The following is a 15,793-nucleotide window of genomic DNA, read 5'->3' as shown; positions in this document are numbered from 1 at the left end:
AGCCAACTGTAACAGGGATTAGAGAAGTGACAGCCCCAATTTCTCTACTCACCTGGTGTTAATTACACTTGGAGTGTGGGAGACCAGCTGTCAGCAGAGCTGAGTCAGCCCAAGCACTTGTGATGAGCAGAGACTGGGCTAAAGATTTGGGGGAAAAAAAAAGAATTCTTGAGAAAGCTCTAACGTGGCACAAGATAAATGGAGGTCTTTAAAAACCGTTTAATGGAAACATATCAGCGGAAAGAATACAATCTTGGTTTCCATTTTCATTCTCAGTGGAAACGTTGCATAGAGTAGACACCAATACATTTATTTGATGACCTTGCAGGTGTCATAGCCACAGCATTGAAAGTGAATTTCATAGTCAGATCAAAGTCAGTTGTTTTTGCTGCTCATCATATCTTGGCAGAATAAACAAAGTTGTGCAAGATACACTGACTGTCCCATGTGTAATTTGCTCGGTCAAACCTCTCTCTACCTGAAGATGTGCTTGTACAATAGCTGTGGAAGCCTAAGAATGCCACAGCTTGTGAGCAATTCTCCTTTCACTTTCAGGTGTCCCAGTGGCTACATGGGAAAATATTGTGAAATAGGACTTTCAAAAGGCGTCCCTCCAGGAACAAGTAAGTTTTAAGAATATGAGCAACCTGGGGGCGCCTGGGTGGCTCAGTTGTTTGAGTGTCTGACTTTGGCTCAGGTCATGATATCGGTTTGTGAGTTCGAACCCCACATCGGGCTTCCTGCTGTCAGCGCAGAGCCCACTTGGGATTTTCTGTTCCCCTATCTCTCTGTCCCCCACCTCTCTCGCACTCTGAACATTAAAGAAATATATATGAGTGACCTGGAAGTGCTTCACAGCTCCTAAGTTGAAAGCTGTTTATATTCTGTTTAACTCAGTCTTTGAATTGGTTCTGCCCTCAGCTTCCAGTCTTAAGTCTATTGGTTCCTTTCCCTTTCTCCATGCTGATATGGTCACTTTTTCTTCCCTCTTCGGTGGCAGCAGTGGCTGTGCTGTTGACAGGCATCCTGATCATCATAATTGGAGCGTTGGCAGCATTAGGATTTTTCCACTACAGGAGAACTGGCTCCCTTTTGCCTTCTCTGCCCAAGCTACCAAGGTCAGTTTCATCATGTGGAATATTGATTTTAGAAGCTTGGGTGATGTGACTATGTGAATAATTCAGGGTTTTTTGTTTTGTTTTGTTTTGTTTTTTTTTTGTAAGTTAAAATAGCATAACGTGCAGCTTAACCTATTCTGTAGAAACAAAAAGTATTGAACTTAAAAGCCATAATTTCAAATCACAACCTCTTAATCTAATGCTTTTTTGAAGCCTGAATGCAAATCACACTTTATAGTCCACATAGTTATGCCCACTGGTGGGGATTCAGGTTAGACTGGAACACAGTCGGTGGGTTGGACCAGGCTTTATTCCTGCAAGTGCCAAGTTAGCCCTCTCTTAGATGTCAAGCATTCAACAATGTGCTTTAACACTTCTGTGTAGCTAAGGCAACTTCCTACCATATTTGATGTATGAATTCAGAGTGGGAATTGAGCGTTTCATTTAAGTAAGCTTTAGCAATATGGAGGAGAGGGTACTATTGCAACAGGTGGCTTAAAAAATCGTACACTGTTTCAATTACTTTATTTCAGCTTAAGCAGTCTAGTTAAATCCTCTGAAAATGGAAATGGGGTGACCTTCAGATCAGGAGCAGACGTTAACATGGATATTGGAGTGTCTGGTTTTGGGCCTGAGTCCGCCATTGACAGATCAGTGGTGATGGTGAGTGTGGCTGCAAAATGGCTGTATGTTTACTGTTTTATAAAAGAAACACTTTTTATAGAGAATAAAATTAACCTAGAATAAAAATGAAACGGTATGCTTCTCAACGTAAAGTCTTTACACAATTAGGAAACATTACGTTTTTGCAGAAAGGTCTCTAACATATTAGTAATAAAATTGCACTTTACCCCTGCTCTAAGCCACACTTGAATCCTAAACAGTGTTAAGTTTAATGGGAATCTTAAAGAGTCTTATGTTTTTTGGGGGAGAGGGGAGAGAGAGCATGGAATTGTTTTTATTTGATGACTCTTTGTATGTTAAGGGAAGGAGTAGGGAAATCCATGTTTCCTAGTCTTCTATATTTTCCCACCAATGTGTATAGTTGGGATACATAGTGATTTTAGATGCAGTGGTTGGTTCAAATCACAGCTCTGCCGCCTTCTAAGAATGTAATAATAGGCATGAAGCTTGATCGCTCTGACCCTCATTGTCCCCCTCTATAAAATGGATACAGTAATACCTCTTGTGAGGACCAAATGGCTACCTTATGAGTGTACTAGTACAGGATCTATAACCAGGACTGGAAAATAACTTTCAATATTTTGCCTTTCTCCCAAATCTTTCATGTTTAACCTCCGCATAAAAGTACAATATTACCTATTCTTTCTTCTTTCCCCTCTCCCTCTTCTCCTCTTTGCTCTCTTTTCCACCAGCCACCCTTTTCTCTGCTGTGCAGACCTATCCCCAAGTGAATATTTGCATTAACGAGCCAAAGAGAATGTGGGTGTAAAAGAGTGTTTCTGTTTCCTTGATCTGATGAATTAGTGCATTTGTTACTTCATGTGATGTTTGCCGTGTGGAGGCCTTGTGTCTCCTGGCTTTTGCTTTAAGTTCTTTTTGGATAAATTTGGCATAGCAACTAGTATACCTCCAGGTGTGAGGAGGGCACCTTCCTTCCTGTGTAAACCAGATACTTCTTTTCTCCGTCAGAGTGAACACTTTGCCATGGAGATGGGGAAGCAGCCCATAATCTTTGAAAACCCAATGTATGCATCCAGGGACAGTGATGTCAAAGTGGTTCACCAGCCAACCCAGGTAAGAAGTCACAGCCCTTTCTTTCAGGTTCTGCTGCTACTCAATCTTGTGCTATTGAATAATGCCCTCCTAGGGTTCTCCTAACTTTCCCTCAAATGGAAGGAAGCAGTGTTCCCACCCTTCAGGTTCACTAAATGCGATAGTAGGACTGACCCAAGGGTATGATACCAACGTGTTGCAGAGTCGCTGAGGCTTGGCTACCATTCTGTGCTGACCAAGGGCCTTGTCATGCTGAGTGGTCAGAGCAAGAATTACGAGTCCACTCAGGGGCTTGGCAAGCAGTGCCTGACTCACACAGACTCTCTGTAAATATTTGTGAAACGAACAAGTGAATGATTGTCAGGTCATTATGTGGAGATTTGGGGGATTGGGTATACTCTCTGGGTTCTTATTGGTATCACCGGTGTGTTATTTGAGGTGACCTCCTTATGCTTGCCTTTCACATACTTTTCTGAAAACTAAAGTCCCCAACGTTGGTAGGCAGATACCTAAATTTCCTTTGGTGCAGCCCTGTTACTCACTCATCTTTAAGAGGAGCAGGGAGGTGACATAGGTGAGTAGATGAAGGGAAAGAACTTTTCCCTGGACCTGGAACAGTAGCTCCCACACCACTTCTGTGCCTGTCAGCATTTAGCCTACTTCCTTTGTTGAAACAACTACAGCGTCAGGGAAATGCAGTTTCGTGGTTAATACCTAACCTTCATTTGAAATCATAAGATATGGTACCTTTTAAAGATAAAAAGGTTTATTTTATGGATAGCATTCTTAAGATCAGAAACAGTTGCATCTTAAGCATTTTTCCTGGTCCTTTGGTATCCAGGTAGCAAAAATATGATCACATGATACAATAGATGTGGCATTTCATTTGGCATTTTCACTCGAAATAAAATGAGGCCATGTTTACAAACACATGTTTGAGAAGAAACGAAACAGTGAATGTAAAAATATAGGAAAAAGAATGAATTTTTACCTTGTAATTTGTTAACTATATATTCATGGTAATTTGGGCTTAGGAGGGAACCTTGGAATCACATGAATGTTGCAGAAAATGTCTAGAGGGGTATTAATTCCATTATGTCTCTTGTTTCAGAAATTCAACCTCTTGTAAGCAGTCATCTCAGAATAGTAATTTTATTCTAAATATCCAAAGATAAGAGTCTCAGTTCTCCACTGAGTTTGGGAATAATTCATGCTGTTCCTCTAAGATTTGGCTGCCAGTATACAATTGGAGTTGTTTGTCTGAAAATATGGTCAACAGTGGAAATAAGGCAGCACAGAGAACACAATAAAATTGTCATTACTAAGTAAGAGTATGACTGTGATGGGTGTTTGCCTCCCAGGACTAAGGCATGAGACAGATGGCATAGTGGTTGGTGCTTTGATTTTAGGGAGATGGGAATGGTGTTTAGTCCTAGGGCACGGGATTGTTCTCCTATTAAGACAAATAGTGCGGGGCGCCTGGGTGGGTCAGTCGGTTGAACGTCTGACTTCAGCTCAGGTCATGATCTCACAGTCTGTGAGTTTGAGCCCCGCATTGAGCTCTGTGCTGACAGCTCAGAGCCTAGAGCCTGCTTTGGATTCTGTGTCTCCCTCTCTCTCTGCCCCTCCCCCACTCATGCTCTGTCTCTCTCTCTCTCTCTCTCTCTCTCTCTCTCTCTCTCTCTCTCTCTGTCAAAAATAAATAAACATTAAAAAATTAAAAAAAAAAAAGACAAATAGTGCTTGACCATGTCTGTGAGAAAGCAAGGCAGTAAAGAGAACCAAAGAGCTGATAAGAAACTTCACAGCAAAACTTCTTTCAAAACTGGATCATATCCTTTAATATGCATGCAGGTGACTGTATCTGGAAATGTGGATAACCAGAACTATGGAAGTCCCGTAAACCCTTCTGAAATAGCTCCAGACACAAAGCCGGCTTCCCCAAGTGCTGATGCAACTCAGGTAATAGTGTCTGGCTACTGAAATGGTATGGGATTTGCAAAGGGCTTAGGAATTGCTGGGTTTACTAATGCTAGGGGAGACTAGGGAGACCCTGATAGGCTCATGGACCCAAGATAGGCAGTTAATAAAGGTAATTTTTAAATAATAATAAATTGAAAATTGTTCCACTAACTAAAACCACATTTCTAGCATGGATTGAGATGGAATGATATTCCTTGTGACGTGGGAGACCATATGGAAAAAAAGAAGGGCAACTGGGGCATTGAGTGTCTGACTTTGGCTCAGGTCATGATCTCGCTGGGTTTGTGAGTCCGAGCCCTGCGCCGGGCTCTGTGCTAACAGCTCAGAGCCTGGAGCCTCCTTCATATTCTGTGTCTCATCCTCTCTCTGCCCCTCCCATGCTCATGCTCTGTCTCTCTCTGTCTCTCAATAATAAATAAATGTTAAAAAAAAATTAAAAAAAAAAAGAGGGGCAACAGATTTCAGGATCTAGTCTCTTCAGACTAGAGTTACTTGATTTTACAGAATGACTGAGAATAAAGAGTTCACTGTGTCAATCACACATATAGAAGACCTTTTCCTTTTTCATGTAATGCAGTTTTTCTACAGTCTACATCTTTGTTCCCTGAATAATGTACTGTTCTTAGCTCTACTGCTGTTACCTATATTCACCACGAGATGGCACTAACTCATACTCTCTTCATCTGTCCATCTATCCATCCAACCAACATTATTGCCCTCGGTGTGCCAGGTACAGGGTTTAACACTGGAGATTAAAAGAAAAAAAGATCATGAATAGAACTTCTCTGTCATGCTTTCAGGCACTTTGAAATTTTCAGATTGGTCTACAGAGAGAAATTCAATTAAATTTGATATGAAATTTTGTGTTAATATATAATCCATCACTAGTTTTAATGGACACATATGAAGCTATTTAAGATCTAGTTGTCTGATTTTGGGCAAAATATTTTTCCTCTGGTTTTTAGAGTCTTTATGTTTCTCATTGGGCTCACTATTGGCATAGTTCTTTGTGGTACAAAAGTTTGTCTATGCATTGCAAGACATTTTAGTATTTCTGGCCCCTGTCCATTAAGCGTCAGTAGTGTCTCCCCCAATGCTTTGTGATCCCAGAAATCAGCCCCACTCTGCCTCAGCACCTCCATTTCCAATTGGGAGCAATAGGATCTGGAATGTCTCAGTTTTAAGGTTCTATGACCCCTGTAAAGTAATATAAAGAAACAAATCCAAGGGTAGTGAGAAATCTGACTATTTACACAATCCTTGTTTCTGAAATAATCTGTAAGCATAACTGGTATCTGCAGAGTTAACTTGGAAGTCATGCTGAATTTTCAGCACCTCAGAAATTGGTTTCTATTCTGCTTGTTTGGATCAAAATAAAAGTTGAACTAAATTAATGCTAATGAAGAGTTTATAACAAAGGTCTCTACCTTTTCATATTTCATTTACTAATTCCTTCTTCTGATACACACATGCACGAACACACATACACACACACACACACCAGACACATAAAAATGTCTTAGAAAGGAATTTTCAGTTTTATATTTTTTCAAGGGACTGATTTTTTTTAAGCTACATTTTAAAATGGATTTTGAAGATTAATTTTCTACAGACACCGAAATACTTGGATGTCACAAGTCTTGAGTGTCGCAATGTTGTGTCTCTTGAGTGTTCCCTAAATCTAACTCAACCCCAAGGCAGTGCCAGATTTATTGTATATTCTCAACTTTTCTTTCAGTCCATTTCAAGTCTAGTGATCTTCTCCACTGGACAGAGCTCTCTCCCAGCCTGAGCAGGAAGGGGAATGTGGTGGAGATGTTGCAGCCTCTGACCTGCACATCTATCATCAGAAACAATGAACACTGAAAGACTTTTCAGACGAGAGTGGATCTTCATCAGTTATAGTCTCTTTCTTTCTCATCTTCACCTTTGCAGTGTGTTGGCTCTTCCTCTGTTTTGTTGTTTTTAATCAGTTGAGGCTGAGACCCTCTAAGGTCTGTCCTACGTGCTATGTCTAGGGATCTCTCTCTATCGGTTGTCTTCTGGGCACTGAGATGACAGCTAATGTGGCTTAAAGCAGTAAGGCAACACTTGGTTAGGCTCTCTCTAGGTTGACATTAATGTGCCAAAGTGGCTCACAAATGTATCTTTCATCAGTAAATCTACTCAAAAGACTCAAAGCTAGGAGCAAGAATTCCTATGACTCAGTTCTATTGTTTTCCAAGTCATGTTGACATGCACTGGATTTCCCGAGGAGATAAAAGTGAAAATCACCAGTTTCTCTTGTTAGTAATTGCTTAACTCCAAGGAGCCCATCCCATAAGTGTAAGCTTCCAGAGGCCAGGCTCTTGATCTAAATGTCTTTATCTTTTTCTTGGTGGCTGCCATGTACAGAGTAGGTGTTCACTTACATGTGGGTTATAGTGAATGGTCTTCTCCTGTAGTCATGTGCCCCCTACTTCCTCACATGTTGGCCGCCTAATTTCACAGAGCAAGAGATGCCCCTAAAACATATGGGCTACCTTAGCTTCCTGCTGAAGCAGGCTGTCCGCGCCCTTGCTTTCTGTTCCTTTGTCTTCTTCCATCTCGAAACAGCCAGAGCTGTTTCTGGCACTGGCACCATGGGTAGCTTTTCAGCGAGACCTGGGCCACCAGCCATAGTCTGTGGTATTTCTCTTTGGGTTCTTCAGTGTATGGTCCTCTGAGTCCTATCATCATTGCCTACTCTTCCACCTACAGTTCAGTTATATGCGCTTGCTGTGACTCCTTCCTCATCTATAAAATAAGAGCACCTACCTCAGAGTTGCCAGGAAGATTAATTGGGAAAACTTGTAAAACTTTTAGACTAACCCCTGATACATAGTAAGCTCTCAATAGATGCTATTTTTTGTTGTCACCATTGCTATTTTGATCACAGGAGGAAATGATGAAGGGGAAGGGATAGGTTTGAGTTGACCAAGGATCAAGACATCATTGTAGGAAATGAGAGTTACAATCTGGCTTTCCCCTTAAGTTTTAAGCAGCCCCTGAAGAAATCTCTTGCCTGTCTCTGTCAAAGCTTCTAGATTCTGTTGGCACAGATTCTGTCAACTATACATGTCAAGTCAAGGAAGTCTTTGAACTTATTAGATGAAAAGAGCCCAGAGACTTTCAGTTTCAGTTTGGGGACTGTCTGAGGAGGAACTGAACAATGTACCCATGGGTCAGGTCATGGGGTCCCAGGTCCCAGTTTGCTTTTTCCTTCACTCAGAAGACATTTTAAAACCTACATGGAGGTTGGGCGCCTGTGTGGCTCAATCGCTTGTGCGTTCAACTCTTGGTTTGGGCTCAGGTCATGATCTCAGTTTCATGAGTTCAAGCCCTGCATTGGGCTCTCTGCTATTAGCACAGATTTTCTCCCTTTTCTCTCTGCCCCACCCCACTTGTGCTCTGTTTCTAATAAACAAACGTAAAATTAAAAAAAAAAAAAAAAACCTCCATGGAGGAACAAATCCATGCAAAAAATTCCATTACTGAAGGTTTTCTGTTTCCCCCTTTTCATTTAGGCAACAAAATGGAGTATCTTCAAACGAAAATTGAAACCAACTACCAACTTTGAAAACCCAATCTATGCGGAGGTAATTGTTGACAATTTTTGTTCCCACAGGCGTTCAGCATTCTTTCTTAGCAATAACTTGTCTGGCTAAGGTGGGTATACACTCAGATTATTCTGAGCAAACTGGTAAAGATTTGTTTTCTTCACACAAAACTGTTTCCAGTCCCACTGGGGGAATAAATGGCTGATTCGTTTTTCCCTGTGGTCTTAGATGGAGAATGAACACAAGGACAGCACTGCTGTGGCTCCCACTCCCTCTCCTTCCCTCCCTGCTAAAAGTTCTCCAAGGAGAGACCCAGTGCCAACCTATACTGCGACGGAAGACACTTTTACAGACACCGCAAACCTTGTTAGAGAAGACTCTGAGGTATAGCTATGCCATCTGTTTAGGGATCACTAGAAACACACTTTTGCACATATATTTTTTACAAACAGATGAAGAAAAAGTTAACATTCAGTACTTTATTAAAAAAATATATTTTTTCCCATTTGCCTGTAGTTGGAAGTGTCTTTGGAAACTGTGTCTTGTGTGTCTTTTTTTTTTTTTTTTTTTACTTATGCTGTCTCATATTTTTACAAATAATTATCACAATGTACTATATGGATATCTTTGCACTGAAGCTATCTGAAGGTAATGCTATAAATATACTGTACATTTGTAAATTTTGGAAAGATTATCACATCATTAAATTTGCTGAGAAAAGTATCTGCTGAATTGGTTGGTGATCATTCCAGTAAATGACCCAACAAAGAAAGGAATTGACTTGGGGCCTTTCGCCATGTCTAAAGAAGAGGTACCACTTGTATTCCCTATAGGATTATCAAGCAAAGAAACCCAGGCCCCACTCTTGGGTCCATTTTTACACCTCAGCACTTAATGTTCAAGATTAGCCGATTATTCGATTAGCTGATTAGTAGCCATATGGATACAGGGCACTGTGTGCTATCTAGACATCTGGGTCTGACCGTAGATGCCTCAGATAATGCAGAAGGTAGAAGAAAACCAATTCAATTTCACCCGTCTGCATGTTTGTGTTGTCTAGCCAGAACACTTTCACATGTGTTACCTCACTAGCTGTCAAGTCAACGTTTTTGTTTGTGACGTCTGTGAGAAAATTCCACGTCAGGAGGTACAAGTGTCCTGCAAAGAGTTTGCATCCAGTTGAACGAGCTCTTTTGCCTGATGGACCATAGGGCAGTTTCCGTCCTTGCCTGGCATCTCAGGCGGTCACCTACCCCAGACACTGGAGCTCACCAGCTGAATGACTCAAACCAAATCTGTGTCTTCATCAAGTAAGGTGCAAAGCGAATACCAGTTAAGCAAAGCCTCAACTGGGTTTTTGTTTCTGTCTGAAAATATCATTATAATGACTATTTATTTCCTAAGTTGAACATGAATAGAAAGGGAAACTGTTCTTATTGAGCCTTTTTTTTAGGTCCTTTTGGCTAAATTATACATTTGTATCGGAATGTACTGTAGAGCCTAGAGTTTCTCTTGAATAGTGGGCATATCTTCACAACAGGACCCATGGCAGGAATATACAAGTTCCATACTGAGTAGCATTTCTGGCTCTCTGTGCTAATATTGCACATTTTTAAAACAATGAATGGATGGATGGATGGATGAATGAAACATGTACTACTGATTATTTTGTTACCGAGTTCTCAAAATATTTGTGGCTTGTATTTTGAGAGCTTATTGTAATTTTTTTGAAATATACTTTGATTAGAAAAGCAAACGGAAATGATGCTGCTGAAAAATTTCTAATAAATGTGTATTTTATCAGACTTCTTTGGCGTGCTTCTTAAGACCAGCTCGTGAATCGGTTGTATTTCGCTGTACACAGAGCTCAGGGCTGTAAGTGCCAGGCAACCTGAGAGCTAGGGGTGTCCAGAGTTCAGGGAGGGGAGGAAGAATTCCCAGCACATGCAGACCTGACAGGCCTGGTGGGGTAATCTCAGAGGGGAGTAGCTCCTTAGGTTCCCACCTGAACTCTGGGGAGGCAGCCCCTTTAATTGCCTTTCAAAGTCAATTTCCACCTCTTCTTACGCTGTAGGCCCTGAGCCAAGTCCCCCTTTTCGGATCTGATTGTGTTCCAGAGCTCAGTGAAAGGACCCACTGCTGAGGGATCTCCGGGCTCCTCATGCGGAGCCTGACAGAAGAGCAGTGAGGACGGTTGCAGCTGGAGAGAGTTTTGTTCCAAATTGGAAGTCAAGCTTCTGTGGGGTGTGTATTCTGATGCATTAACATGGGGGTGGCTGCATCAGCCAGTAGAAAGTGTGGATGCACGGGGAAAAGGGAGCCAGGAGAACCTGCACTTGGAAATGCTTGTAATTTCCAGCTTTGGTATTTGTTTTGGGCATTAAGCTCACCATGAAATTGTTCTCAGGAATTTCTTTTATGAGAATTCGTTTTCTGCTCAGCTTCGTTTCCCCGGTGTATCCCAGAAAGGACTCAGAGAGCCTGCTGGTGCCTTCCTGTCCTCTCTAGTGGACTTTGGCCCTCCCGTAGCCCCTCCTGGTAGGCTCCCCCAGTGCTGGGTTCTCCCCCCTGCTTCCTTCCTTCCAGCCAGGGCAGCTGTTTGGAAACTCTGCCAGTGCAGGAACACCGGGGAGACAGGGCACTATTTACAGGACTGAAGTTGAGGTTGCTCATCATTTTAGCACGTGAAACAGGGGCAATTTTAGTAGCAGACATGGAGTATTGTGTGCAGTATAAAATCATGACCACAGCAGGTGTGTCCACCCAAAGCTGTCAGATCATACCGGTCACCTTTTTCCAGGGTTTCCCAGTAAGCTTTCTACTATTTATTCACTCACTGATTCACTCACTCACTCACTCTCTCTGTGTTCTACCAGCACTCAGTTGCAGACAAAGGGATGCAGAGACCACGGGTTTCAGGAACATATGTGACAGGAGAATTTTCCATTGAGAAGTCCATCCATTACGTTGGTTTTTCTCTGAAATGGAAAAAGACCAACGTTTGATTTTTGAGGTGGAATATTTCAGACTGGCTCAAAGACAGTTAAGAACTATGTAGGCCCTGGGGTGAGGGAGGGTTCTAAGGAAGCTGGTTGGAGATACACAGGTTTTCCCAGGCATCCTAGAAAGAGCCCTGGACTGCAGGCTTGAGTCCTTGGCTGCCCTTGATCTCTCAGCCTCTGTTCCGCCTTCCCCCTGTGTTCATCATGGTCACAAGCCGTATGTCCTAAGGGGGATACTATGTGACTATGTGTTTCCTTTCTGAAAGCTCCCTCAAGAGAATAAAGCTAAAGTTGCTTTCTTCACATCTGTGATTTGCTTTGAAATAAGCCAGTGCGTGCTGGGGAGAGAGTGAGGAACAGGATAGAGATACAAAGAGATTGGCCACAAGGCAAGAAATGTTGCCGCTGGGCCTTGGGTCCATGGGGGTTATTATACTATTCTCTCTATTCTGGTGTATGTTTCAGATTTTCCTGAATGAGCTAGGAACTCACATCCTTCAGTTTGTTTGCTGTCCTCTCTAAGTAACACACAATCATGAATTGTCACGAGAGAATCCCGTGTTACAGGCACCAGCAAATCACAATAGCTAGTAGAATGTTTACACGCCAGGTTCGGTTCTCAATACTTTACGTGTTTTATCTCCTTTCATCTTCATAACAGTCCTATGTGGTAGATACTATTCTCCCCATTGTACAGACGAGGCACCGAGTGGCTAAACACCTTTGGTTAAACACTAAAGTCGCACAGCCAGTAAGCGACAGGGCTGGAATTTCAATCCAGCTGTCTCAACCCGCTGCCGTGGCCACTTCTCTCAGAGGATGCAGTCTAGTGCAGGAAACTAATCCCAATAAAATGTGTGGGAGCACAGGAGGACAGCGCTTGTCACAGATCTTCACATTTGACCTCCAAAGATGAATTTGTCAGTAAAGAAGTCCAAGGAGGAGGGGAGACAGAAAAGATAGCATGGGCAAAGACAGGGAAGTGGGGACGGACACGGTGCAGGGGATGGCACAAGCCGTGCTGTGTTGTTCCATCGGATACTGCTTGGGTGAAGATCCTGAAGACATGTAGCTGCATATGTAGCTTAGAGAAGGTTGGATGGGCCCATATATGAAGGGTCTCTGATGCCCTGGAAAGGAAGATCCACACCGATTGGCTCACCTCACCAGGGGCCCCGCCCCAGCCACTGCAAGGGATGGATCCAAAACCAAAACAACGACAACAACAAAAACCCCCAAAACAAAAACAACATTTGGGTGTGTCAGCTCTTTAAAGTGACCAGCTTTGCTCAGTTCTTTTGGTCTTACCAATTCTGAGCCACTCCTTCCTGGAAGTGAATCCAGAGCATCTTGTTTGAAAATCAAGCCTCCGTGTTCACTTTGTGTCTGTGATGTTCTGCAATTAATGATAAGAAGCCAAACGAACAGGTCTCTAGAAACTACTAGAGGGCATTGAGTCCCACTTACATAACAATATTGCCAGTCATTGAGTGCTGTCTCTGCTTATGCAGACCAGAGAGGAGGGGCACCTCTTTCTGTTCCTCTGAAAACTGATGTCCCCTGATGATAGCCATCATCACAGGACAAATGCCTTCATCATAGGCGCTAGGCCATCCTCCTGCTGTTCATCAAAGCCCCAGAGGCTCCTTCTATAAAACAGGTTGGCCATGGGAGTCTGATGCGAAATGTGTGTAAAGAATGTATTCGGCCCACTTCCTGGCACAGAGGAAGCCCTCAGTCCACAGTAGCCGCGCTTACTGTCATTAATTGAGTGGAGGAGGAAGGAAGAGTTTTTTTTGAAAATGGGAAATATATTTTTAAAAGCTCCTTGGGTGATTTTAATATACAGCCAGCATTAGAACTACTGATCTAATTACAAGAGGCTGATCTTTGATTTTTTTTTTTTTTTTAATAAAGGATGTTATGGGGATGGTCAAGATTTTATTTGGGCCTCTGGACAAATGGACACATCTTGTCTGTAATGAGGCCGGAGGGGAGATGATAAAATTTGGGGTCTCATTTTATTGTTACATAAGTGTAATGAGAAGGAAATTAATACCCCTGGGCATGAAAGATGGGAAAACCAAGACCCAGAAAGGTAAAGTGCATATTTAAGTCACAATGTTCAGAGCCACATTTCTTGTCCCAACAAGGCAGGGGTAGGGTCTTTCACAAAATTCCCAGTGTCTAGCACCCAGGACTTCACTGGATTGAAGAACAAGCTGATGTAGAACGTTACTTTTTTTTTTTTTTAATATTTATTTATTTATTTTGAGAGAGAGGTTCTAGAGCTACAGCGGGGGAGGGGCGGAGAGTGGGAGAGAGAATCCCAAGCAGCCTCCGTGCTGTCCAGCACAGAGCCCAGTATCTCACGAACCTTGAGATCACAACCTGAGCCAAAAGCAAGAGTTGGACACTCACTAACTGAGCCACCCACGTGCCCCAGAAATTTACTCTTTTATCCCTTCCCATGTTTCCAGACTTAGCTCCAAGGGACTCTTCTTCCATTATGTTCTGTTTGTTAGTTTTCCTCAGCCCCATTGTGGCTATAATTTCCTCAAGAGGCCTCTCTTAGGAGCCAGGGAATAGAAAACTTTAAAAAGTCCTGAGCTTTCTTGACAGTAACACCACTTACCTCCAGTCAGGTAAGACACGGTCTATGACCAAGAGTCCAACTGTATAGTTACAAGAGTGCATTTGTCGAGTTTTTAGGTTTTATTTTGGGGCAAGTTCTAAGAATAAAGCATTTCAGAGTGACACGTCAGTTTTATAAGATGAGCAACCTCAGGTTGTTGGCACAGTACTTTGTTGCCATTTTCCAAATCTTAAAGTGACCAAATACATTTGGTGGAGGGCAATGGAGGCTTATTTGCAATAAAAACATGGGGGGGGGGGGACATGAGGGGGTGTTACTTTATCTGTCTTTGACCTCATGTATGCGGCTGACACGGACTTTAGTCACATTGAGCAAAGCTCTAACTGGCCACGTGCCTTGGGTTAGTCTTTTCACCTCCCAGGTGATTAGTAGCTTCACCTGGAAAGTGAAGGGGTTCAACACAATTATCTCTAAGTTCTCCTCTAGCTTTCAAGTGCCATGGTTCAATGATTTATCTGTATTTGAGCCTTCATGTGGAGTTCTGTTCATTTCAAACCTACTGCAGCTGCTCCAGTAAGTTCTAGGCTTGTTACAGAGATTTCAAAGAAGTCGGATTCAATGACAGCATCTTAATTTTTATCCTCAAATGCTGCCTCTCTCTAGGTGAGCTATCAAAGAGATGCATTTTAGAAAAAAAAAATTTTTTTTTAAAGTATTTGAAAGACTGCCTGTCAATTTTAGGGCTGAAAGCTGCCATGAAGTGCCCCTTTCTGCAGGAAACTCCCGCAAACATTGTTTATACATCCAAGGCTTCAGGGGCCTTTCATGGGACCCCAGGCCCATACTGAGCTTCCTAAGTCATATGAAGGGACCTTAACCAGAAGGACCAATGGTATCCTGCTGACTTCTGATGAGATTCCAGGCCCTTGCATGGTCTCTGGATTAAAGAAGAGATGAACCTAGGAATAAAATAAATTAATCACGGGACTTCCATTCTTTGAAAGTTAAACTCGAATTTATTTTTTAATTATGGTGAAATACACATAACATAAAATTATTTTTTAAATTTTTTTAATTACATTTATTTATTTTTGAGAGACAGAATGAGACAGAGAGCAAGCGGGGGAGGGCACACAGAGAGGGAGACACAGAATCCAAAGCAGGCCCCAGGCTCTGAGCTGTCAGCACAGAGCCCGACTCAGGATTCGAACCCACAAACTGTGAGATCATGACCTGAGCCGAAGTCGGACACTTAACCGACTGAGCCACCCAGGTGCCCTGACATAACATAAAATTTTAAACTTGAATTTGTAATCATCCATCTGCTATCTGGAGCCTTTTTTTTTTTTTTATTTTTGTTTTACAAGATGGTCTTAGAAGGCTGTCTATAATGTCTGGAAATCACCGAGGTGTGATATTTCCTTCTGCTCTGTGTCAGAGCAAAAAGATGGCACAAAAAGATGGCAGGAGACGTAGCTCAGGCAGGTCCAGCCCAGGAGGGAATGCTCTAGTCACTACGATGGCCACGTGGGTTACCACTCAGAATGGGTTGCGCTGTGGTGTTCAGAGTATAAAGACACCAATGTTAATAACTTAAGCAAACAGCCACCAAGCTCTGGTTTAGGAGTCAGTTTTGGCATCTCGGAAAGGAGAGATGGAGCCATGACTCTTTTCCTAACTAGCTGGCTGGACTTGCCCACACTACTATTGGGCTTTGCAAAACTTCGGTTTCCTACCTAAAAAAAAAAAAAAGAAAAGAAAAGAAAATGGAGATGATAA

General features: G+C 42.4%; 1 protein-coding gene across 3 annotated transcripts in view; it reads left to right on the top strand.

Annotated features, from left to right (window-relative positions):
* LRP2 (LDL receptor related protein 2) overlaps nucleotides 1-10,221 on the top strand; it is a 198,633-nt gene extending 188,412 nt beyond the window's left edge. For 2 of the 3 annotated variants that reach the window (XM_023259431.2, XM_045033910.1), the window contains 7 exons: nucleotides 556-623; nucleotides 1,001-1,118; nucleotides 1,652-1,781; nucleotides 2,772-2,876; nucleotides 4,710-4,817; nucleotides 8,384-8,455; nucleotides 8,645-10,221. In XM_023259431.2, coding sequence (XP_023115199.2) covers nucleotides 556-623; nucleotides 1,001-1,118; nucleotides 1,652-1,781; nucleotides 2,772-2,876; nucleotides 4,710-4,817; nucleotides 8,384-8,455; nucleotides 8,645-8,806 — 763 coding nt within the window. In that variant the 3' untranslated portion in view covers nucleotides 8,807-10,221. The remainder of the gene's footprint in view (nucleotides 1-555; nucleotides 624-1,000; nucleotides 1,119-1,651; nucleotides 1,782-2,771; nucleotides 2,877-4,709; nucleotides 4,818-8,383; nucleotides 8,456-8,644) is intronic. The other variant, XM_045033909.1, reaches the window with a different exon arrangement.
* Nucleotides 10,222-15,793: the final 5,572 nt, after the last annotated feature.

Source organism: Felis catus, chromosome C1 (genome assembly GCF_018350175.1).
Source record: "Felis catus isolate Fca126 chromosome C1, F.catus_Fca126_mat1.0, whole genome shotgun sequence".
NCBI classification, from domain to species: Eukaryota; Metazoa; Chordata; class Mammalia; order Carnivora; family Felidae; genus Felis; species Felis catus.
Note: the sequence above shows the minus strand (reverse complement) of the source record. Positions and strands in the feature narration are given on the sequence as shown.